This window comes from Piliocolobus tephrosceles, chromosome 21 (genome assembly GCF_002776525.5).
Source record: "Piliocolobus tephrosceles isolate RC106 chromosome 21, ASM277652v3, whole genome shotgun sequence".
Lineage (NCBI taxonomy): Eukaryota > Metazoa > Chordata > Mammalia > Primates > Cercopithecidae > Piliocolobus > Piliocolobus tephrosceles.
The window spans coordinates 8658282-8673541 of NC_045454.1; the positions used below are offsets into that span (position 1 = coordinate 8658282).

Sequence of the window (15260 nt, forward strand, 5' to 3'; positions counted from 1 at the left end):
TCTCAAATGGCTTTATTTCCCCAGTGTGAGGAATCTGTGGGTGGTGAGGGGTCTGTGGTCCCTGTTACCCCAAGGACCCTCCAGCCTCCCCTGCTGTGGCAGAGTCCCCAGAGGGATAATGGCCTGGGCTCCAGGACTTGATCCTCCCAGGCTGGGGCTGGTTCTGGGACAAGCCAGGCATGCTGTGGTTTGTACGGATGACACTCCCAAAGGTGGTCCCGACAGTGGCCCAGATGGGCACGGGGCTCATCTCAAGGACAAGGCCACCAGGTGCGGGGGCCGAGGCCCAGATGAGCCTTACTCTAGGAGCAAAATCCCCTGTGGGGGCTTCTCCTTGAAGTCTGCCAGCAGGGCTCAGTCTGGGGGAGGAGAGAAAAGAGAGAGCTGGTGATTGGCAGGGAAGGGGAGAGACAGAAAAACTGGGAGACTGGCATAAAAGAAGGAACACGAAGACCACAGTACAAAATGCTCAAAGGAGACCAAGAGAGTGACCCAGAGACCCTGGAAAGGCGCCAAGAGAGAAAAACACGCAAACATACTGGAACAGAGGCTGGAGATGCACAGGCTGATGCTACACACTGACCTTTGGGCCCAGGCAGGTCAGGGGGTGGCGGCCCACCTGGGGGCAGCAAGGCAGAGCGGCTCAGGGACTCGGCCACCCACCCGAGGACGCGGCTACAGTGCTGGATCTGGGGAACGGGAGGAATGTCAGAGCAGGAGATGGAAACCCCTGCCCGACCCCTGCCACAGTTCCCCAGCCAAACCCCAAGCCCTCACCTCCCGCTCTAGCACTTTCAGGCGCTGTTCGTACTCGCGGATGTGTCCCAGCTGTTTCAGTGCCATGTCCACCCTGAGAAGGGAGGGCCTCTTACCGGGGGCACCCGCAGCCCACCCACCCCCCCGGGGCTCGCCTGCTTCCCGGGCCTCCTCCCTCCCTCCCAGGACCCTGACTTCAACCGAAGTCAGGATCCGCCCCAGGCCAGAAGCCCTATCCCCAACCAGGCCCCGCTCTCACTTCTGGGACGTGCGCTTCAGACGCTCGGAGTCGCTCTCCCGCTTGTCCCTAGCGCATGCCAGCAGGAAGTTCTCCTTCTGTACCGATTCCCACGTTAGCAGCTTCCGCTCGGCTTCTTTAGAAAGGCAGACCCCTGCAGGGGCGGGCGGAGTCAAAGGGCTAAGGCCACGCCCCTTCCCAAGCCCAGCTGCCCCTTCTGACACCCTCAGAACATGCTATCTCAGACCCGGCCCCTGGTGATTCGAGAACATGCCCCGCCCCTCACCCCTAAGCCCTGCCCCTCAGTGCTTAAGCCCCGCCCCTTGTTGTTTAAACCCCGCCCCTCGCTGCGTAAGCCACTAGTATTAGTCATTTGGGGCATGCCCCTTCCCCTCGCCTTCCAGGCTGCCGGTCCCCTATACTTCTCCTTTTTAAGCCAAGCTCTGTTCTCACGGAAATGCTCGAGGGTCGGGGAGGATGGCTGGGGGCTCCGGGGGCGCCTGCACAATTGCCTGAGCAGGAGGCGCAAGTGGGAGATGATGATAAAGGGCGGGGCCAGCGCGGGCCGAGAGTAGAATTCCCGGATGAGGCTGTAGCGCTGCGCCTTCCAGTAGAGATCGCTGTTGCCCTGTACTTTGCCGAACGTGTAGCTGCAGAGGCCAGAGGTCAAAGGTCACTTGAGATAAGGGCCCAGCCAGAAGCAAGGACAAAGGTTAGATGCCAGGCAATAATTGTTCAAAGTCTACGGCAGCAGACAGAAGTCAAGATCACTAAAGTAAGAGGTTACAGGATGCGATTAGAAGTCAGGTTAGGGCTGGGCCCATTTGCTCAAGCCTGTACTCCGGGCACTTTGGGAGGCCGAGGTGGGCGGATCACCTGAGGTCAGGAGTTCGAGACCAGCCTGGCTAACATGGTGAAGCCCCATCTCTACTAAAAATACAAAAATTAGTTAGGCTTGGTGGCGGGTGCCTGTAATCCCAGCTACTGGGGAGGGTGAGGCTGAGGCTGAGGCAGAAGAATCGCTTGAACCCAGGAGGTGGAGGTTGCAGTGAGCTGAGATCGTGCCACTGCACTCCAGCCTGGGAGACAGAGTGAGACTCCGTCTCAAAAAAAAAAAAAAAAGTCAGGTTAGAAGGGCCAAGGGTCAGATGTCCAGAGGTCAAGTTGGACATGGTATCATGGCTTAAGGTAGAGGTTGAAGTCAGGTTAAAATTGGGCTCAAAAATTAGCCAGGACACAAATAACTGACATCAGAAATGAAAATGGAGACATTACTACCGACCTTACCAAAATAAAAAGGATTGTAAGAGAATACTATCAACAATTACATGTCAACAAACTAGATAAGTGAAATGGACAAATACCTAGGAACACACAAATTACCTAAGCTGACTCAAGAAAAAATAGAAAATCTCAATAGACTTATCATAAGAGATTTAATCAAAAACCTTTCAATAAAGAAAAGCCCAAAACCAGATGGCTGTGCTGGTGAATTCTATCAAACATTTAAAGAAGAAGAATAATAACAAGGATGTTTCTCAAATTTGTCCAAAAGATTGAAAAGGAGAGAACATTTCCTAACTCATTCCATGAGGCCAGCATTACTGTAATACCAAAGCCAGATAAAGATATTACAAGAGCCGGGCGCGGTGGCTCAAGCCTGTAATCCCAGCACTTTGGGAGGCCAAGACGGGCGGATCACGAGGTCAGGAGATCGAGACCATCCTGGCTAACATAGTGAAACCCCGTCTCTACTAAAAATACAAAAAAAAAACTAGCCAGGCGAGGTGGTGGGTGCCTGTAGTCCCAGCTACCCGGGAGGCTGAGGCAGGAGAATGGCGTAAACCCGGGAGGCGGAGCTTGCAGTGAGCTGAGATCCGGCCACTGCACTCCAGTCCAGGTGACAGAGTGAGACTCTGCCTCAAAAAAAAAAAAAAAAAAAAAGATATCACAAGAAAATTACAGACCAGTAGCCCTTATGAATATACATATAAACATCCTGAAAAAATACTAGCAAATCTAATTCAGCAGCATATTAAGTGGATTTTACACCATAACTAAATGGGGATTTATCCTAGGAAAGTAAAGGTAGTTAAACATACAAAAACCAGTGCAAACACCACATTAATAGAACAAGGTGTGGGGGAAACCACATGATCTCAACCAACACAGAAAAGGCATTTGACAAAATTCAACAACACTTCATGATTTTTTTTTTTTTTTGAGACGCAGTCTGGCTCTGTCACCCAGGCTGGAGTGCAGTGGTGCAATCTTGGCTCACTGCAAGCTCCCCCTCCCGGGTTCACGCCATTCTCTTGCCTCAGCCTCCCGAGTAGCTGGGACTACAGGCACCCACCACCACGCCCGGCTAATTTTTTGTACTTTTAGTAGAGACGAGGTTTTACCGTGTGTAGGTGGCAAGTCACTCAGGTGCCGAGGCAAGAGACCGAGGGCACGAGCTGTTCCAGTGTAATAAAATATATAAAATAACAAGAGTTATACTAAATCTAGATCATAGATATGATTGCATATGAATATCATTAATCATTAGTTTGTAGCAATTATTCTTTATTCCAATATTATAATAATCCTTGCTCTACAATTATAACCTAGGAAAAACCAGGCCATATGGAGATAGGAGCTGAAGGGACATAGTGAGAAGTGACCAGAAGGCAAGTGTGAGCCCTTTGTCATGCCCAGACAGGACCACTAGAGGGCTCCTTGGTCTAGCGGTAATGCCAGCGTCTGGGAAGACGCCCGTTACCAAGCGGACTGTGGTGTAGCGGTAGCATCAGTGCCAAGGAAAAGCACCAGCTACTTAGCAGACCGAAAAAGGGAGTCTCTCTTTCCCCAAGTGAGTTTAGAGAAGACTCTGCTCCACCACCTCTCATGGAGCGCCTGACATCAGTCAGGCCTGCCCACAGCCATCCGGAGGCCTCACCGTCTCCCTGTGATGCTGTGCTTCAGCGGTCACGCTCCTGTTTCACTTTCATGTTCCATCCTGTGCACCTGGCTCCGCCCTCTACAGAGCAGTAGTAAAATTAGTGAAAGTATTAAAGTCTTCGATCTTTCTGAAAAGAGCATAGAAGAAATAATGACGTGAGCTGTCCTCTCTCTCTCCGCCTGGGCTACCTAACAGGGAAGGGCCCCCCGTCTGGTGGACACGTGACTCACGTGACCTCATCAATCACTGGAGATGACTTACACTCTTTACCCTGCCCCTTTTGCTTTGTATCCAAAAAATAACAACGCAGCCAGGCGTTCGGGGCCACTACTGGTCTCCCTGTCTTGGTGGTAGTGGTCTCCTGGGCCCAGCTGTCTTTTCTTTTATCTCTTTGTCTTGTGTCTTTATTTCTTTTTTTTTTTTTTTTTTTTGAGGTGGAGTCTCGCTCTGTCGCCCGGACTGGAGTGCAGTGGCCGGATCTCAGCTCACTGCAAGCTCCGCCTCCCGGGTTTACGCCATTCTCCTGCCTCAGCCTCCCGAGTAGCTGAGACTACAGGCGCCCGCCACCTCGCCCAGCTAGTTTTTGTATTTTTAGTAGAGACGGGGTTTCACCATGTTAGCCAGGATGGTCTCGATCTCCTGACCTCGTGATCCACCCGTCTCGGCCTCCCAAAGTGCTGGGATTACAGGCTTGAGCCACCGCGCCCGGCCTTGTGTCTTTATTTCTATGATCTCTCGTCTCCACATACAGGGAGAAAAACCCACAGACCCTGTAGGGTGGGCCCCTACAACCGTGTTAGTTAGGATGGTCTTGATCTCCTGACCTCATGATCTGCCCACCTTGGCCTCCCAAAGTGCTGGGATGACAGGCGTGAGCTACCAAGCCCGGCTTTTTTTTTTTTTTTTTTTTTGAGACAAGGTTTCACTCTGTTGCTGGCATGATCATGGCAGTGGTGAAATCATGGCTCACTGCAGCCACAGCCTTGCCCTCCTGGGCTCAAGCCGTCCTCCTGCCTCAGCCTCTTGAGTAGGTGGGACTACAGGCATGCACCACCATGCCTGGCAAAATTTGTTTTTTATTGAGATAGGGTCTCACTATGTTGCCCAGGTCGGTCTTGAATCCCTGGCCTCAAGTGATCCTCCCACTTTGGCTTCCTAAAGTATTGGGATTACAGGCATAAGCCACCATGCCCAGGCATCATAGTTTTTAAAAATCATAAACTAGGAATAGAAATAAACTTTCTCAACATGAGAAAAGGTACTTCTGAAAAACGCACAGCTAACGTCATACCTAATGGTGAAAGACTGAAAGCTTTCTGCCTAAGATCAGGAACAAGACAAGGACATCCACTTTTACCACTGCTATTCAACATTGTACTGGAAGTTCTGGCTAGAACAATTAAACAAGAAAAAAATATATAAAAAGCATCCAAATTGGAAAGGAAGAAGTAAAAATATCTCTATTCACAGATGACATGATCCTATATATAGGAAATGCCAGAGAATCACAAGAAAGCTTCTAGAGCTGCAGATTCAGCAAAGTTACAGGGTACAAGATCACACAAAAATCAGTTGTGTTTCCACACACCTGCAATGAACAATCCAAAAAGGAAATTCCACTTACAGCAATTCCACTTACAGCAGCATCTAAAGGTTAAGCACCTAGGAGTAAAGTTAACCAAGAGGGTGAAAAACCTGTAGCCTGAAAACTACCAAATATTGCTGGAAAAACATTAAAAAGAACACCTAGATGAAATGTCAGTACTACCTGAAACAATCTACAGATTCAACGCAATCCCAATGAAAATTCCAACAACTGGCCGGGCGCAGTGGCTCACACCTGTAATCCGAGCACTTTGGGAGGCCAAGGCAGGTGGATCACCTGAGGTCAGGAGTTCAAGACCAGCCTGACCAACATGGAGAAACCCCATCTCTACTAAAAATACAAAATTAGCTGAGCGTGGTGGTGCATGCCTGTAATCCCAGCTATTCAGGAGGTTGAAGCAGGAGAACTGCTTGAGCCCGGGAGGCAGAGATTGTGGTGAGCTGAGATCACGCCATTGCACTCCAGCCTGGGCAACAAGAATGAAACTCTGTCTCAAAAAAAAAGAAAAGAAAAGAAAACTCCAACAACCTTTTTGACAGACAGAAACTCTGATCTGCAAGTTCATATGGAATTGCAGGAGGCCCTGAATAGCCAAAACAATCTTAAAAAATAAAGGAGACTCATATTTCCAATGTCAAAATTTGCTATGAACCTACAGTAATAAAAACTGGGCTAGACGTGGTGGCTCATGCCTGTAATCCCAGCACCTTGAGGTGGGTGGATCACCTGAGGTCATGAGTTCGAGACTAGCCTGGCCAACATGGTGAAACCCCCATCTCTACTAAAAATACCAAAAAAAAAAAAAAAAAAAAAAATAGCCAGGCCTGGTGGCAGGTGCCTGTAATCCCAGCTACTCAGGAGGCTGAGTCAGGAGAATCATTTGAGTCTGGGATGTGGATATTGCAGTGAGCAGCGATCGCACCACTGCACTCCCGCCTGGGTGACAACAGCGAGACTCTGTCTCAAAAAGAACCCAAAAACCTGTGTGGTACTGGCATAGGGATAGACACAGATGAGTGGAATAGAATTGAAAGTCCAGAAATAAACTCATACATCTATGAGTGTCATGCATTTAATTGTAGCCTGCTAGAGATATGTTGAAGTCTGGTCAGGCGCAGTGGCTCATGGCTGTTAATTCCAGCACTTTGGGAGGCCGAGGCAGGTGGATCGCCTGAGGTCAGGAATTTGAGATCAGCTTGGGCAACATGGTGAAACTCCGTCTCTACTTAAAAATACAAAAATTAGCTGAGCATGGTGGCGGGCGCCTGTGATCCCGGCTACTCGGGAGGCTGAGGCAGGAGAATCCCTCGAACCCAGGAGGTGGAGGCTGCAGTGAGCCGAGATTGCGCCACTTAACTCCAACCTGGGTAACAGAGCAAGACTCTGTCTCAAAAAAAAAAAAAAGAAAGAAAGAAAAAGAAAAAGATATGTTGAAGTCATAGCCCGTAGTGCCTCAGACTGTGACCTTGTAAAATTTTTTTAATTTATGAAATATGTGGCTTTATTCAGAAATAGAGTTTACAGATGTGATCAAGTTAAAATGAAGTTATTAGGGTGGTCCCTAATCCAATTTAAGTAACGTTTTATCAAAAAGGGAAATTTGGAAGATGAAAGCAGAGGTTTCAATGATGCAACTAAAAGCCAAAGATGGCCAGCAAAACACTAGACGTGACAGGAGAGACATGGAACAGGCTCTCCCCGACAGCCCTCAGAAGAAAATGACTTGGTCGATGCCTTGATTTTGGACCTCTAACTGTGAGACAAGAAATTTCTGTGATTTAAAGCCACACAGTTTTTGGTACTTTGGCAGCCCTAGGAAACTAATACAATAGGTCCCAATAGGTCCAGCACAGGGGCTCATGCCTGTAATCCCAGCACTTTGGAAGGCCGAGGCAAGGCAAGAGGACTGCTTGAGCCCAGGAGTTCAAGATCAGCCTGGGCAACATGGCAAGACCCCATCTCTGAAAAAAAAAAGAAAGCCAATGAAATTTTATATTTTCTTGGCAAAAATCATGCCAATGAGAAAGGAAGCAAACAGAAGGACCCAACATAGGATTAAAAAGGAGTTTCATTTCTAAAAAAAAATAGGCTGGGTGCGGTGGCTCACGCCTGTAGTCCCAGCACTTTGGGAGGCCGAGGCTGTCGGATCACGAGGTCAGGAGATCAAGACCATCCTGGCTAACACGGTGAAACTCCGTCTCTACTAAAAATACAAAAAACTAGCCGGGCTTGGTGGCGGGCACCTGTAATCCCAGCTACTTGGGAGGCTGAGGCAGGAGAACGGCGTGAACCCAGGAGGCGGAGCTTGCAGTGAGCCAAGATCATGCCACTGCATTCCAGTCCAGGAGACAGAGTGAGACTCTGTCTCAATAAATAAATAAATAAATAAATAAATAAATAAGTAAGTAAATAAATAAAAATAGCCACTGGGCACGATGGCTTACGCCTGTAATCCCAGCACTTTGGGATCCAGCCGAAACAGGTGGATCACAAGGACAGGAGATGGAGACCATCCTGGCTTACAGGGTGAAACCCCGTTTCTACTAAAAATAAATAAACAAATAAAATTTAAAAAAAATATGGCCAGATGCGGTGGCTCAAGCCTGTAATCTCAGCACTTTGGGAGGCCGAGACGGGCGGATCACAAGGTCAGGAGATCGAGACCATCCTGGCTAACACCGTGAAACTCTGTTTCTACTAAAAAATACAAAAAACTAGTCGGGCGTGGTGGCAGGCACCTGTAGTCCCAGCTACTCGGGAGGCTGAGGTAGGAGAATGGCGTGAACCCAGGAGGCGGAGCTTGTAGTCGGCTGAGATTGTGCCACTGCACTCCAGCCTGGGCAACAGAGCGAGACGCCATCAAAAAAAAAAAAAAAAAAAAGAGGAAAAATGGGAAATTTTATATAATTTTACCAGAATAAAAAACAAAGTTGGCTGGGCGCGATGGCTCACACCTGTAATCCCAATACTTTGGGAGGCCGAGGCGGGCCACTCGCTTGAGGTCAAGAGTTCGAGGCCAACATGGTGAAACCCTGTCTCTACTAGAAGTACAAAAAATTAACCGGGTGTAGGGGAGTAGGAAGTGGAGGTTGCAGTGAACCAGAACTTGCCACTGCACTCCAGCCTGGGCAACAGATTATCCCAGCACTCTGGGAGGCTGAGCAGGGAGGATCACTTGAGTCTAGGAGCTCAAGACCAGCCTAGACAACATAGTGAGACCCCCCCTCTCCAAATAAATTTTTTAATTAGGCAGGCATGCTGGCCTGGCTAATTTAAAGTAGTCCCAGCTACTATGGGGCTAAGGCAGGAGTATTGCTTGAGTCCAGGAGGTCGAGGCTATAGTAAGCTATGATCACACCACCACACTCTAGCCTTGGCGACACAGTGAGACTCTGTCTCAAAAAAATAAAAATAAGGAAGTTCAAACTGGGCTCAGGAAGAGGATCAGTCCAAAGTACAAGTCACAAGCAGGGTCTGCTTGGGTCTCGGGAGAAGGCAGCATTAGATTGGATCAGAGTTCAGGGACTAAAGACAGAATTCATTAGACGGCATTCAAGAGTCATGAGAGGGCCATGGGTCATGCTGGTGGGGTCGGAGCAGAGAGCAGTCAGGCCTCACCTGAACATGGCAATGAGCAAATTGACCAGCAGAATGTTGGCCACGAGCAGGAAGATGACGAGGAGCATCACCACCAGCCAGTTGGCATACTGGGAGACGCAGACACCTGCCTGGGCCCTGGGAGGGTGTGCCCAGAAGCCGGGCTCCGACGAGCAGTTGCTGTGCTCCATGAGGGCCACTGTGAAGAGAGACATTCAGAGATGGGGTGATGGGGACAGAGGCCTAAGAAAGACAGAAAGACTGCCAGGTGTGGTGGCTCATGTTGTAACCCCAGCACTTTGGGAGGCGGAGATGGCCGGATCACCTGAGGTCGGGAGTTCGAGACCAGCCTGACCAATATGATGAAACCCACTCTCTACTAAAAATACAAAAATGTTAGCCAGGCATGGTGGCACGAGCCTGTAGTCCCAGCTACTTGGGAGGCTGAGACAGGAGAATTGCTTCAACCCGGGAGGCGGAGGTTGCAGTGAGCTGAGATCGCGCCATTGCACTCCAGCCTGGGCAACAAGAGCAAAACTCCATGTAAAAAGTAAAGCAGAGGCTCCTCTTTAAAGACTCTCCTCCCTATCTAATTAAGAATAAATAGTAACTTCTTTTAGAAACAAAATGTATTCACAGACCTGTGCTAACATTCTTAAATATCTGTTAGCCGTAATAAAGAAATCAATGTACTTTACATTCTTAGCTCCCACAATTTAGCCTAAATATTTGCCCTGGCATGCTTATACTGGTCCAAGCAAGCATTAGGTCATAGCCTGTTCCTATTCCTTATTTAAAAGTGTTTTTACCTTTCTCAACATTCCACAAGTTACCTCCTCCTTCCTTTGTTCTCCTCTGCCTTTGCCTCTTTTAAAAAGTTCTAAGTTACCAGCCAGTCAAGACAAATACAAAATGTAAAGTTCGGTTCCAGCCAATAAAAACCAGACACAGCAGTAAGATAGACGCGTCAGGTTATAAATGACCCTATCGCCTTTGTTCGGTGTATTCTCGTGGCAAAACTGCTGGCGAGTGTACACTTTCTACAAAAAATTAAAATGGCCTTACTAAAAAAATTAAATTGATGTTCAAGTACTATTTCTTTACGACACCAAAAAACAAACATTTCTAACATCCATCTAAAAAAAAAAAAAAAAAGACAGCAGAAAGACAGAGGGGGTGGGGTGGGCAGAGACCCAGAGAGAAGATGATAGGAAATATAGGGTATCACTCAGAGATCCAGAGAACGAGGGAGACAGAGACTCAGAGACATTTTCTTAGAAACAGGGGTACAGAGACCCAGAGAGTGGGGACAGAGACTCAGAGGGAGGCTGTCAGGCCCTGTCATCCCCCCCTACCATCCATGTCCTCCTGGGGGATCTGCCCAAAGATCTGCAGGTAGGGACGGTAGAAGACGCGGCGCAGGATACTTGGGAGGTCACTGTCCCGTGGCCTTAGGAGCCCCTCCGTGGCCACGCCGTAGGCCACCAGCCACACGCCGAGGAAGAAGAGGAAGAAGAACACATCCTTCATCTGTGGGGAGATGTGGCTGAATCTGGCCCCGCCCTTCCCCACCCCTTATCCCAAAACCACGCCCCTTGCTCCCCAAAGTCACACCCTTTCTCCACAGACCACTCCCTCCCCAGCCCCACCCCTTTTCCTATGGCCCCGCCCACTTCCACCCCGCCCCTCCCTCACCATCTTGTTCACAATGACGATCTTGGGCCCCAGCTGTTTGTTGACCGTGAAGATGTGCAGCAGCCGCACCGTGAAAACCATGAAGTCAATGCAGAGGACAGTGCGGCCCAGGTGGTACAAACCCAGGGTCAGCCTGTGGTGTGGGGAGATGCCGCAAGGGTTACTCAAGTGTCACAAGACGCCAAGGAAAATGGGAGTCTTCCCAATGCCATGCTTCAGATGAAGCTGCAGCCTCCACCGGGCAGGACCAGGACCCTCCCAGTCACCTGAGGTTTACTCAAATTTACTCAGTGCCAAGCTGGTCCACGCAGGGCACTGGCACCCATTTGAAAAATGGCTGCGTCTATTCAGTAATGACTGAATGAACGATGGCCTTAGCAAACAGCCGGTCCCCGTAAGAATCAAGCTGGGAAAAACTGTCGGAATATCTATCCAACCTATAAAAGGCAAAACATATAGAGTCCCCACAAACCAATAAGCAAAAGGAAGGAATAGGAAGGAAGCCAGGTAAAGGATACCACGTACAATTCACAGAATTCAAACGGCCAGTAAACATCAGAAATATTAGAAATTCCTATGGGGAAAATGAAAATGCTACCCCTATTTTGCATCCTCATGTACTTAAATTTTGGCTGGATTAAAAATCTAGTGTATGGACAGGTGCAGTGGCTCACGCCTGTAATCCCAGCACTTCGGGAGGCCGAAGCGAGCTCAAAAAAAAAAAAAAGGAAAGAAAGAAAGAAAGAAAAGAAACATACAAAAGTGAAAGTGAAAAGACAAGCCACAGAATTCAAGAAGATATTAAGACCAACAAAACTACCAAGGATTAGGATCCAGAGTATAAGGAGAAGAGCGAGATATATATACATAAAATCAATGGGCCGGGCGTGGTGGCTCACGCCTGTAATCCCAGCACTTTGGGAGGCCGAGGCAGGGGGATCATGAGGTCTGGAGATTGAGACCATCCTGGTGAACACGGTGAAACCCTGTCTCTACTGAAAATACAAAAAATTAGCCAGGTGTGGTGGCGGGCGCCTGTAGTCCCAGCTACTCGGGAGGCTGAGGCAGAAGAATGGTGTGAACCTGGGAGGCGGAGGTTGCAGTGAGCCGAGATCGCACCACTGCACTCCAGCCTTGGCGACACAGCAAGATTCTGACTCTAAAAAAAAAAAAAAAAAAGTCAATGACCCCCAATTTTAAAAATGGGGGGGCAAAGAAGACAATTGACACAAGCACACGTGGCCATTAAGCTTAGGAAAAGAGGTCCAACCTACCTGGTAGTCAATAGTGCATAAATTAAAACAAGGAGAAGTCATGTTTGCCCATTAAATAGGCAAACTTTTTTTTTTTCAGTTAAATTGAGAGCTACATTTGAGAGTCAAAGTATCAGGCATTGTCAAGAATGGCCTCAAGAGGGCACTCTCTTATCCTGATGGCAGGGGTGGAAATGGGTGAAGTTACTTAGAAGGAAATCTATCCACGTCAAGAACATATGTACGCTTTGACCCATACACTTTACATCTGGGATGTAAACTTTTATTATTTTGGAATAATAAAAAAACAGAAGGCTGGGCACGGTGGCTCACACCTGTAATCCCAGCACTTTGGAAAGCCAAGGTGGGAGGATTGCTTGAGCCCAGGAGTTTGAGACCAGCCTGGGCAACACAGTGAGACCCCGTCTCTATTTAAAATGAGAGAGAGCGCGAGAGAGAACCTAAATGTCCATCTAGAAGGAACTGGCAAAACAAAGGATGATTCATCCATTCAATTCTGGAGATGATTAGACATTTCTCCCTTTTTGTTTGTTTGTTTCTTTGAGACCGAGTTTCGCTCTTTCCACCCAGGCTGGAGTGCAGTGGCTTGATCTTGGCTCACAGCAACTTCCGCCTCCGGGTTCAAGCAATTCTCCTGCCTCAGCCTCCTGAGTGGCTGGGATTACAGGTGCCCGCCACCATGCCCGGCTAACTTTTGTATTTTTATTAGAGATGGGGTTTCACCATGTTGGGCAGGCTGGTCTTGAACTCCTGACCTCAGGTGATCCACCCGCCTCGGCCTCCCAAAGTGCTGGGATTACAGGCGTGAGCCACCGCGCCTGCCCACTTCTCCCTTTTAAGCTGAGATCTTTCCATTTTTCTCATGTAGTAATTCTTCCTTCACCTGGAAAGTGGTGGGTTTGATAAACTGTCCAAAATATTGCTGGCAATCCTAGAGCATGGTAGCATATGGCCTTAGCCCTTTCATCTCAAAAGTCACTTTATACAAAATACAACAAATGATAAACAGAAGTATTAGTGTTCTACAAAACTCTCATATCTTGCTCCCTGCTTGAATAAATTATTTATGTCGAATCACTTTGTGATACTGCTAACACAGCTTAGAGGAAGCCTGCCTTTCAGCGTGGCTACTGAGAAAAGCTGGAGTAGGGATCATCACTGTCATCACTGTCAACCATTCAGGATGTGTCAGGTCCCTTGTGAACAGTCACCAGCTTGTTGGCCAGGCACGGTGGCCCACATCTGTAATCCCAGCACGTCTGAAGGCTAAGGCGAGTGGATCACTTGAGGCCAGGAGTTCAAGGCCAGCCTGGCCAATATGGCAAAACCCCATCTCTACGAAAAAAATACAAAAAAAAATTTAGCTGGGTGTAGTGGTGCATGCCTGTAATCCCAGCTACTCGCAAGGCTGAGGCAGGAGAATCGCTTGAACCCAGGAGGTGGAAGTGGCAGTGAGCCAAGATTGTACCACTATACTCCAGCCTGGGCGACACAGCGGAACTCTGGCAAAAAAAAAAAAAAAAAAAGGAAAGAAAGAAAGAAAGAACGAACGAACAAGCAGTCACCAGGTTGTGTCCGTAAAGTTTTCTGTTTGCTCTCCTCAAAAGCAGGAGTATCCTAATGTGGCAGGGCAAGGGTCAAACCCTTAGCGTGGAGGGATGGAAGGATGGATGGAAGGAAGGAAGAAATGAAGGAAGGAAGGAAGGAAGGGGGAGGGAGGGAGGGGGCAGAGGAGACAGGAAGAGAGAGAGAAAGAAAAGAAAGAGAAAAAGAAAGAGAGAGAAAGAAAAAGAGAGAGAAAGAACGAAAGAATGAAAAGAATGAAAGAACAGAAGGAAGGAAAACGAAGGAAGGAAGATGAAGGAAGGAAGGAAGGAAGGAAGGAAGGAAGGAAGGAAGGAAGGAAGGAAGGAAGGAAGGAAGGAAGGAAAAGAGTAAGTCGGGGGCAGGAGGGCAAGGGGCCTGGGACCAACGAGCTGTGTGGAGGAACAGGAAGGAGGAGGTGGGGTTGGCACGCAGGTCGGGGCGCTCCCAGAAATATGTGTTAACTTTCAGACCTAGCAATAAATAGCCACAGAGGCTGAGTGGCGGACAGCGGGGTTTTCCCCTGAATCCTGCCTTCTCTGAAGCCAGATCTCCAGGTGCCAGTCAATTACCCTGGGGCAATCGTCATGCCTGACTTTCCTAAGAGGGGTTTTGTTTCTTTTTCTCCAGTCAGCAGGGATGGCTTGACCTGCTGCCCAGCTGCGGGGAAGCCAGGAGTGGAGACCCCGGGAGTGGGCAGGAAGGATGACAGGTGGCCAGGGGCCGGGGTTCCAAGGCCCCGGGGCACTCACCGGCAGCCCACGCCCAGGAGGAAGAAGGTGAGGGCCACTAGGTCGCACTGGTTCCAGCTGTCGGCGAGGTAGAGGCACAGGCGCTGGCTCAGTGAGGCACGGCCAGGCCCGGGGCCCCCGCTGGCCAAGCTGCCCCCGCCTCCGCTCAGGCCCTGGCGCAGCTCCTCGCACAGCAGCGTGAAAGCCCAGAAGTAGAGCAGCAGCTCCAGGGCGCCGGGTGGCGCCGGCTGGAAATCCACGAGCAGCACCCGCGCGAAAAGCAGCAGGAACAGCAGGTAGGTGACCACGTTGCCCATGAAGACGGTCACCGGCGCTCCCCAGAAGTGGAACCAGCGGCGTAGGCACCAGTGCCCCCCGCAGTAGCCCCCGCAGCAATCCCGGCGGCCGGGCTGGCGCGGGATCCCCAGCGGCGTCTTCTCGGCGGGATCTGCCGTCCTGTTGGGGAGAGAAGAGAAGGGACCCTGTCTCAAAGGACAAGAGTCCTGATCTCCACCATCATGGAGACTTTTGGCCTGGCACATCTGACCCTGCTGACCTGAAACTCAGTCTGCCCAGCGCTACCTTCTTGGGTTTTGACTCTTGTATCTAACCTCTGACCTCTGAAATCTCCCGTCAAGAGGTGAACTGATCACTTGAGCCGAGGAGTTGGAGACCAGCCTGGCCAACATGGCAAAACCTCGTCTCTACAAAAAATATTTTTAAAATTTAGCTCTCTACTAAAAAAATACAAAAAACTAGCCGGGAGTGGTGGCGGGCGCCTGTAGTCTCAGCTAGTCGGGAGGCTGAGGCAGGAGAATGGCGTAAACCCGGGAGG

At 49.4% G+C, this 15260-nt stretch overlaps 3 protein-coding genes across 4 annotated transcripts in view; 1 reads left to right on the forward strand and 2 right to left on the reverse strand.

The window, feature by feature from the left end:
* Window positions 1-15260, reverse strand: part of PRRG2 (proline rich and Gla domain 2) — a 238234-nt gene that overhangs the window by 175206 nt on the left and 47768 nt on the right. The gene's annotated exons all lie outside the window — the stretch shown is intronic.
* Window positions 1-15260, forward strand: part of NOSIP (nitric oxide synthase interacting protein) — a 223046-nt gene that overhangs the window by 159452 nt on the left and 48334 nt on the right. The gene's annotated exons all lie outside the window — the stretch shown is intronic.
* Window positions 1-15260, reverse strand: part of TRPM4 (transient receptor potential cation channel subfamily M member 4) — a 53899-nt gene continuing 38639 nt past the window's right edge. Inside the window, exons 17-25 of the mRNA XM_031934804.1 lie at window positions 14447-14881; window positions 10837-10969; window positions 10497-10671; window positions 9163-9340; window positions 1448-1644; window positions 1016-1148; window positions 778-850; window positions 584-689; window positions 1-359 (exon numbers count right to left, since the gene is read on the reverse strand). Of these exons, the coding sequence (XP_031790664.1) occupies window positions 355-359; window positions 584-689; window positions 778-850; window positions 1016-1148; window positions 1448-1644; window positions 9163-9340; window positions 10497-10671; window positions 10837-10969; window positions 14447-14881 (1435 nt within the window). The 3' untranslated portion in view covers window positions 1-354. The remainder of the gene's footprint in view (window positions 360-583; window positions 690-777; window positions 851-1015; window positions 1149-1447; window positions 1645-9162; window positions 9341-10496; window positions 10672-10836; window positions 10970-14446; window positions 14882-15260) is intronic.